This window comes from Populus euphratica, unplaced genomic scaffold (genome assembly GCF_000495115.2).
Source record: "Populus euphratica unplaced genomic scaffold, PopEup_1.0 scaffold5.1, whole genome shotgun sequence".
NCBI lineage: Eukaryota > Viridiplantae > Streptophyta > Magnoliopsida > Malpighiales > Salicaceae > Populus > Populus euphratica.
Genome location: NW_011499848.1, coordinates 2,785,869 through 2,795,843, shown reverse-complemented (window position 1 = coordinate 2,795,843; position 9,975 = coordinate 2,785,869). Strand labels below are relative to the sequence as shown.

General features: G+C 32.5%; 1 protein-coding gene across 4 annotated transcripts; it reads right to left on the bottom strand.

Moving 5' to 3' along the window:
- Positions 1-200: 200 nt before the first annotated feature.
- LOC105114923 (calmodulin-binding transcription activator 5) lies at positions 201-8,035 on the bottom strand. 4 transcript variants are annotated; one of them, XR_840244.1, is made up of 15 exons: positions 7,906-8,033; positions 7,717-7,803; positions 6,891-7,016; positions 6,161-6,276; positions 5,731-5,819; positions 5,505-5,550; positions 4,811-4,937; positions 4,484-4,600; positions 4,314-4,372; positions 3,465-3,893; positions 2,419-3,116; positions 1,531-2,077; positions 772-1,080; positions 538-694; positions 201-430 (listed from the first exon to the last, which is right to left on the bottom strand). XR_840244.1 is itself a non-coding variant. In XM_011011665.1 (14 exons), the coding sequence occupies exons 2-14, from the start codon at positions 7,778-7,780 to the stop codon at positions 647-649; spliced, it is 2,775 nt and encodes a 924-aa protein (XP_011009967.1). In that variant the 5' UTR covers positions 7,781-7,803; positions 7,910-8,034; the 3' UTR covers positions 261-646. The 4 variants fall into 4 exon arrangements, 3 of the variants coding, with proteins under 3 accessions (XP_011009967.1, XP_011009959.1, XP_011009976.1); XM_011011665.1 differs by having other exon boundaries at positions 261-694; positions 7,910-8,034; XM_011011657.1 differs by having other exon boundaries at positions 261-694.
- Positions 8,036-9,975: the final 1,940 nt, after the last annotated feature.

Sequence of the window (9,975 nt, the reverse complement as noted above, 5' to 3'; positions counted from 1 at the left end):
TTATTTCTTATTATTTTAATAAACTTGAAAAAAATAAATTATTAATAAATTATTTTTTAATTTATTTTTCATAATATAACCAAATACTAAAAAATATTTTTTAGTTTATTTTTTATTACATCAAAAAATAAATTTTTTTTTTAAAAAAATTATTGAAAAATAATTATTTTCATGCAAACAAACAATAACAACATAAAAAGTCAAAATTTATGGTATTTGGTTGCATCAATCTCGAATTTATATTATTTTCAAGCTGAGCGTAACATTGGAAATATAATCTTCTCATTGAACGTCTTCGCTGCCCTAATATTTCCTGATTTCCCGGTTCAGAACGCCGTCTAAACCACAACAAAAGACAACTGATCATGGTTTCTTTGGCTGCATTTTAAACTCCAAAGAGAGTAAATCCCGGAAGTCCCTAGCTGTCAAACTATAGAGAAATTGATTAATACTAGCATCGGAATCATAACCCTCTCAAAAGCTTAAAAACAGCATGAAAGGGTAAGAAGAGCAGAACTAATTAATCTAGCAATTTACCAAGATGTGCGGGCTACTAGAGTGCACAAACCTCCTCCTGGTACATTCACATGCAGGCACATACTATTTTACTAGCCAGAGTATCCATGCCTGTATCTTGAAGTCATTTTCATTTGTCCACATTCATATCCGGGTCAAGAAGCCCTTCATACTCCACCTGAAGAAGCACATTGCTGTATTAATAATCTACAAGACAGAATTGTTAGACTAGCAACTTCCAGGTAAATAACCTACCTTTGCCTGGCTATGGGTTAATTTCATCCTCCAGTATTCCTCTTGTGCTTTCTTTGAACGGAACATAGCTTGAACCCGTATTACAGATCTCTCAACCCGCTCTTCTGCCTGTTTCTGGCTGATTTTGTAGAAGTCTTCCTCTGTATCACTGTCATGTCCCTGATCTACAACTGCTTCGACAGGTTCAACACGAAGTCCACGAAAGCCCCTTCTCTTTAAACGCCATCTCAAAATTGCTTTCTCAACCACTCCAACAGACCAGATGATCTTGCGATACTGCCTCCTCACTTGGAAGCCTCGGAAAGCAGCCTGCATTATAGCAAAAGGAAAATTGCTTATTAATTTCCTGAATTTCCTATGCTAACAATAGTTTCTTAGGCATGAATCAATCAGAAGGAGGGAGGAAAACAATATTCTGTTTTAACGTTCATTGCATTTAATTCATTATTTTTCTGGTCCTATATTCTGCTGAGAGAAAAAGACAAACAAGTCAACCTTTTTGGATATTTGAAACCAAAATGGTCCAGTCAAAACCATGTTAGTCGGGCAGATTCAGAATGTCTTGGACTCCACAATTATAATAACTGCTTTTGACTCCAGAAAAAACAGAATAAAAATTAATGGAACATGCAACCTGGCCTCATATTATCCACCGCCATCATGAGATGTGATGAGGTAACCTAGGTTTCCCTGTCCCTCTCTTCCTTTGTGGCAGTTACACATAAAATAAACCAGCATGAAAGGGTAGCGAGCATTTACTTGAATTTTGATAGTCTTATGACGCATATTAAGAAAATCCCTCCGCATTTTCCAAGAACGGAACCTATGTTGAATGCGGGCAGCAGCTGCCATCTTTTTCTTACTGTCATAGTTGCGAAAGGCATGTTGGATCTTCATTGCTGCGATAATATTCCGAGCTTCATCCTCTGGACTGGATGACTGGACTGCTTTAGTGCGTACCTTTAGCGAGTGTTCTCTGAAAGCAACCTGTATACGCGCTGCTGCATCAGCAACTGTGCGGTAAGCTGCCAAAGTATCCTTTAGGTACAACTCCTCCTCGCTTAGGTTTTCAGAATTTACAGTGTTTGTTGCAGTTGTTGGCAGTGAGCCAGTGACATTTCCAGCAGTTATCATAGATTCAAATTGTGCCACTAAAGCCTTTTCAGACAGATAAGCAGCTAAACCATCATAACCCTTCGCAGATGCAAGATCAGCAGGAGTGCACCCACCAGGATTTTCTTTGGTGGGATCTGTAACCAAGTTTGGCTTTGCCCCTGCAGATAAGAGAGCTCCAACCATTTTCTCCCTGTACATGGAGATTATCAAAATTGGAGAAAAAATGACAAGTTACTTCTAGATTGAAATACATAGTTAGTAAATAAGTCCATTATATGCTCCTAGTCCTTTTAGAATACACACATCAGAATTTCTTGACTTCTAATAATGCGCTAACTAACATACTTGTGTAGCTTCTATTTCAGAGAGATGCACATGATTTGCAGAGAAATAGAATGAAGCTGTCAAAAGCAAGGGAAAATGGAAAAGGATCAAAAGGGTCCTAGTTCATTTTATTCAAAACTTGAAGAAACCGAAGCTGGCTACACACAGAAGAACTGAAAAATAAAACAACAAAAGGCATGTCCCTACCTTCCATAATATGCTGCCCAGTGAAGTGCTGTCCATCCATGTTTATCACGAAAATCCAATGATAATCCTGACCACGAAAATAAATAAACAGCCCAAGTATATCCAATAATAGCACACAAGTGGATTACTCCAAGGCCTTGAGCATCATATCCAGTGGTTTTACAGCCTTCAAGTACTCTTTCCAATAACCATTCCTTTATTTTATTCTTTAAATAAAGTTCAAAAAAACCATCTTTTGCTTGTGCAACTGAAATCCCGCCATCCTCAATTGCCTTAATTAAGTATGCCCAACTATTAGAAATATTAGAAGTTTTGAGTGCAAACTTCTTAGCCTCCTTCAGGTTAGTCAGTGACAGTTTATTAGATACAACATCAAGGGTCTTGGACGTAGAAAACAGCAAATAAGCAAGTCTCATCTGAAGATGGAATTCTTCCCACTTGGATTTGTCTTCTGATGAAACAACAGGATCATGTACTGAAGGAGCACGGTACTCAAAATTCAAAATTTGGCTGGTGGATTCAAGGCCATCCAAGCTCAAACATAGATTTACTAGTCCAGGGGAATGTGACGGCAACATACAGCTATAGACCCCAACCTGGACAATTTCTGCACGAACAAATGCATCTCCACAGATACAAAATAGATTGGACTTTGCCAGATGCTGATACTGCTCGTGGAAATATCCAGTGACAAGAATCTGTAACCAAGATTAGATAAAGGTTAAAAATAGAAAAAAAAGAAGAAGAAGAAGAAGGTTCATGTTCCTTTTTTATTAACAAGATGTTTTGAGTTATTCAAACAAATTTCTAATGGCTGATTCTATTTTCAGATTGACCATGCCAAGAAAAGTCCAACCCATTTCCATAGAGTTCAGCTTACCAAGAATTTTCAGAACTTATAACCCATGTAACAATTTTTTTTTCTCCTCGAAATGAGTAAAAGCCAACAAATCAACTCCTTTACATCCAAACCATCAACAAACAATTAAAGCCATAATAGAAACCACAGGAATAGCAACGGAGGATTGTATGAAAAGGAAATAAACCTTGGTTGTTTCATTGGAAAAAGCCCAGGCAGGAGAGAAATCAGTTATGATAAATGTTTGCTCTTGAACAGAAGATTGATGTTGATCGATTCCTGGAGAAGCAAACGAATCATGCCCAGATGAAATTGAAGATTCAAGCACAGCATCATCTACTGAACAGGGAGAGTGGTCTATGATGGAGCTCATCCACCTTCCAAAACTATCCTGACTTTGCAAACCATCATTAAACAAATTGTTCAATGAATCACTAGTTCCTGGGACAATAGAACCCTTTCTCTGAGCATCTGAATTTACTTGAGCACTTGTTAACTGGCTGTAAACATTGTCTGGACTATTGAACTGAGTATTACCGCCCCTAACAATAGACTCGGTTAAATTGTCCAATGTAGACATTTCTGCTGATAAATGGTAACCTGAAAGAATGCCCCCCTGCAAAGAACATTAATCAGTTACTTTACACCAACATTTAACCACTAATTATATGCAAGCAAGCAAAATAAAGTAATTTGAGAAATCTCTGAAACATCAATGGATGCAACATTACAGAAGATGTCAGTTGGTCTAAAAATATTAAATTCAGAAGATAATCATAATCACAATAGATGCATGGAAATTAATTGATAAACTTCTTCATCCTAACTAATAGTAACAGAGAAACATTGTAAATGAACGTAAATTGTATTTTTATAAACATTGTAACTGGTAAACTGCAAGAACCACCAAGCAATATCAAATTAATAAAAGTGAATTTGAATGACCAGGAACTATAAAAATAAAAGAATTAAATGCTAACATGCATGGCAAAAGGATATAGGAATATAATTTAGAACCATAAATTATTCTGCTTACATCATTTACAGACCCATTAACTGCAATTCGATTCTGCCCGTCAAAGCATGGAATTTTATCTGTTAACATGCAAAACAAAGCAAAAAAAAAGGATAAAGATGAAGACGCCATAATAGATTTCCAAGCGATTGAAACTGCAGGATTGCCACATAAAACCTCTAGTCTGTTACCTCTTCCAGGTGGGATTAAATTGCCAGGATCATTTGTCACCAGCTCATCCCATTCAAGTGTATTAAGCTCATGCAGCTTCATTGCATGACTTCTGACAGTTAAGCTGTCGCTGGACCCTGTTAACTCTCCACAAAGAAAACAGTAAAGATTGAATTACATGCAATTTTGTAGAAACCAGTAAAGATTATTTACTGCCAAAAAAAAAACTGAGGATTAGATGTTTAAAACCATCAGAAATAAAGATCAATAACAGTTACATCTAAAACTTGCCAGACCAAAACCCCTTGCTATAACATATGTAGAATGTGCAAGTTCTGTAACGTTACCTAGATCTTTCTCACTTGAATCATATGCACTGGCAGCTCCAGAATCAAATTCTTCTGATAGAAGCCGAGGTGCAGACTGATCAGACACTGAACTAGAATGTGAGTTCACAGGTGTGGCTGGAGAACCCTGTAATTGTATCATACATCAACTACAACCAAAAATAAGGTTTAAACAACCATCTGTTTACTGGAATCAACAGCAACAGAAACTTGAACATAAATACACACACTGAGACAAAGACACCTAATTTAACAATGAAAGTAAGGCCAGGTTCCCTCCTCTGTCATGGAAAAAAAAAAGCAGCAAGAAGAGGCTCTACGATATGCTTAGAGCCTTTGACAGTTGCTCGCTTTTCCATCAAAATATTTCTAGACAAAACAAGGACCTTATTGGAATGGTTATCACAGGATGATTGAATTCCCTAATAATAATATATTTCTGCAGACGACTGAACAAATAAAGAAAGGAGGAAAGCACTATGTCCAAATATTCATTATGTAGAAATGCAGTTTAAATATGGCACCACACTCAAACCTCACCAAGGGAAAAACCATATGCAACATGCAACCATCATCTGCATGCTATGATTCATTGGTGAAAATAAAAAACCAAATATAACTTATTTCTGCAGACAAGAACAAATTTCAGAAACAAAGCACTGTAGTAATAGCTAATAAGTAATGATAAACCAACCTCCTGAGTCTCTCGATAGTGAACAAGAACTATGTGTTCTAGACTCCTGAAACAAGCACAAAAATAAAAACAGAATGCTCAATCAAACCCTAGCCAACATGATGAGAGAGAGAGAGATTCATCTTTCTAGATCTATCATAACATGAACATTCTTTCTTTCTTTCTTTCTTTTTCTTTTTCTTTTTTTGATGCCATGGATACACGTGAGCTTTTAATTGTTACATACTTATCTAGCAGCCAATAACACCTGCGAACAAAGGTCTGGTTATCTTGGCCATGTGCATAGTATACATGAATCCTCTCTTCATTACCAACCTGCACCAGGAAACAAAATGACAAATTCATCCAATCAGAGACTTTTCATCAGCACAGATAATGTTGCACCAATTAACTAAATCCTAGATCATCTTAAACAATAATATGACAATCTGAGCACAACGATAAACTCAAGTACATATTGGAGGAACAATGCCAGTCAACTAAGCTGCATACATTTAGTTTGGAGCCATATCTAACATCTTAGAAATGAAGAGTCTTACTTATCAGTGATGACAATATTCAACATTAAACTCATGTACACTTGAAGAAAAATGACAGTTAACTAAACTGCCTCTTGTTGGTTCACGTGTGACACCTTAGAAAATGAGAAAACTCACTTTTAAGTGTTCGTGAGCTTCTTTAACAGTCTTCCCATCTTTTTTCTTCTTCCAGTTATGACCATCTTTTCGGAAGTTCCTAAGCATCTTACGATCAAAAAATACAATTGTGCCACCTGTTACATTACAGAAAATCAGAACCAGAGAAAAGACAGAAAATGAAGAGTTTTTTGACCTTCTATGTTACTTCATGAAAGGAAAACTTTTCTTGACTAAAATGCTATAAAAACCAACAAGAAATGTGTCCATTTGGTATTTACTAACTGCATATGAGTTACAAGCATGTATGGGCATGTGGCATGTTGACCATTGACCCAGTTCTGATCATTTGCACATAAATGGTAGAAAGGCTTGCCAGCATCCAGCAAGCAAGCATTCAGATTATCAGTCGCACTTGCATGAAAATAAACTCTAATAAGGGAAGGACAAAATTTAACCAGGTTAAAGTATAGTCACAAAAAAATAAAGACCAGAAAAAGAACAGTGAGATTAGACATGCATGAATGAACATGGTAATTAGCATTTGCAAAAACAAGGTAGCAAAAAATGAATAAAATGATTGAAATATCATATGCCATAACTCTCATGTCCAGCAGGGAACCTCAAAGTGTGTGAGCATGCTAGATTATTGCTTGTATCATAACAAAAGTTATTTATATTAAAATTTTCATTTGGGAGTGTAAAACATTCAACTATGTTCATTCAAGAACTAAAAATAACAGAAACTTACTCTTGGGGAGGTTTACTGGCTTGACATTAATGGTGAAATACTTGTAATTACAAAGCATTGCATGAATTTCATTTGGACGGAGCCATCTTGTTCGGGATTCCTCCATTATGTTCAGAACATCCAAATCTATCATATAACAAGGTAATAATTACTACAATAAGCATAAATATTCATATAAAAACAACATTGGATGAGCGGCACCAGATGAATATTTATGAAAGACTATCAAGAAATTATAGTCCATCTTAATTTTTCTCAGAAGCAGCAAAATCATAACATAAACAAACAACACTACTTCCTGAGTGAATCCTAATATTTGCTATTCCAACCTCTATGATCAAGGTTTCTCTCTCTTATGTTTACCCATTCACCTTTTCAACCATTGAAATTTCATAGCAAATCACCATCTTTCCATTCAATCTACGTGTCTGAGAAATGTATCCATTTCAAAATCCGCCCTTTTTTTCCACTCCCATATTTTCTCCTAATCCTTCATAAAAGGTTCCCATCAACCCCGAAACAAGTAGCTAACTCCAGCTAGATAAAGAGCAGAAACCAAACCAAACAAGAAAGGCAAAACTAAATAAATAATTACAAACAAATAATCAATTCACATTGTTCTACCAGCCATAGCACTCTCGGACAATAAAATCACAACGTGTTCTTGCTCCTCCGAGACCAAAAACTAAGGGAAAAAAGAAAAAAGAAAAGCCTTTCTCCAATGTTTAATATGCCGTGCCTCAGCTGCCAATACCTGATTTTGATAAGAATAAAACAAAGAAACACACACAAAAAAAAGAAGCAAAATTAAATCAAAATTTGGTACCTCGAAGAGAATGAAATCCATGAATCTCAGACCCTATAAGTCGATCAGGAAATCTACTTTCCATTTCAGAAAACGCATAAAATTAACCTGATAAGCACCAAAAAAAAAAACATCAACTGAATTAACAATCAAACGATGATCAACAACACAAAAATATCATAATTTAAAAAATAGATGCAAATAATTAACTGATTAGACGCCCGCAAGGAGAGGAATGAAGAGCAGAAGAAAAGCTTCTTGCGGATTTTCTAGCCAACCAGTCAATTTAACCTGACAGGAGAGCTGGTTAATAAAGCTAGTAAATAGATATATATTTACAGGGTATAAAAAAATGGAAAGACCTTTTTAGTAGTTTTTTTTTTTTTCATCTTTTTCTTTTTACAACGATAATGATTAGTTTTGTCAGTTTTTATTTTATTACCAGATGTCATGTCGTGTAATGCTACGCAACTATGACATGTTTGTATGTTATGGGGAATTTATGAAAAAAATAAAAAATATATATATATAAAAGTTATTGTAATTTATTGTATTTTCAAAAAAAAATATAAAACTAAATTTTTAATCAGTATTTAAAAAATAAAATAAACAATAAAAATTTTAAAAAAAATTATATCAAAAAATAAAAATAAAAACTATACAAAACAATACTGCAACAATCGATAATATTTCATAAAAAAATTTACAATTATAATTATTAATTAATTTAATAATAAAATTTATAAAGACAATTTAAAAAAATACTGCAATAATTGATAATATTTCACAAGAAAATTTACAATTATAATTCTTAACTAGCTTAATAATAAAAATAATAAAATTTATAAAGACAATTTAAAAAAATATAGCAAAAAAAATCATGTGAAAAACATTGTAGTAATTCATAATATTTTAAAAAAAACTACAAAAATCAAATTCTTAACTAGCTCAATATAAAAAATTATGTGAAAAACATTGTAGTGATTTAGAATATTTAAAAAAAAACTACAAAAGCCAAATTCTTAACTAGCTCAATATAAAAAACTATAAAATTAAATTTTTAATTATCTTCGTATTAAAAAAATAAAATCAAACAATTTTAAAAGAACACAAAAAAGAAGAAGATAATTTTAGAAAAAACACATAAAAAAAATCAAAACTAAATTTTCAACCAACTCGATATTAAAAAAATCAATAAAAATAATTTAAAAAAAACATGTGAAAAAATAATATATCAAGATAAAAACTATGTAGAGAAATGTTGTAACAATACATAGTATTTTTAAGAAAAAAGCAACAAAGTAAGATCAACAAAGATCATTTTAAAAAAAATTATAAAAAAATTATATAGTGAAATATTTTAGTGATTTATAATGTTTTAAAAAAACTACAAAACTAAATTTTTAATTTGTTGAATATTAATAATTTAAAAAAAAAACATATAAATAAAAGAAAAAAACAATCTCAAGGAAAAAGAAAAAAAACATTTTAAAAAAACATAGAAATAAAAGAAAAGGACAATCTCAAGGAAAAAGAAAAAAAACATGCAAAGCCCAAAAATAAAAGAAAAGGATGTGGGAAAAAAAGGGAAAAAAAACAAAACAAAAAAAATGAAAAAAAATGCACATGACTTGGAAAAGGCTACAGTAGTTTCCTATATTTCTTAAAGTATTAGTTAGTGGTTATGAGCTGTAAAGTAAGACAAAAATGGGGGTGTTTTTTTTCAAAGAGATTGGATATAGTGTTTATTGCCCAATTGGCACTCCATACCATCTCATATCTGCAAAGTAGATTATAATTCAATCAATAGCCAAGCTATAAAATAACTGTACAGAGTGAATTAAAAATTCACAGTGTATAGTTCGGCCGAATCTATTATTTATGGTCAGATCAGATTCAGTTTAAATCTAAATATATTAAATTTTAAAAATTAATATTTAATATCATTAAATAACATTATATAAATTAAAAAAAAATTACATGACACAACATTAACAAAATTTAATTATAATCTTAATTTCATCCTTATGGTGTTTTACTTTATTTTATTACATGCTTAAAAAATAATAAAAACTGTAGTTATTGTCAGATAAATTTATATAAAGTATTATTTATTTCATGATATAATAGCAATAGTTAAATTTATAATATTTAAATTATAAATTATAAATATTAATATATAATTTTTATAATTATTTTATAATCTCATTTTGAAAAATATTACTAACCAGACATATTAAATTACTTTTTGTTTAACCTCAATTTGAATTATAATTTTAA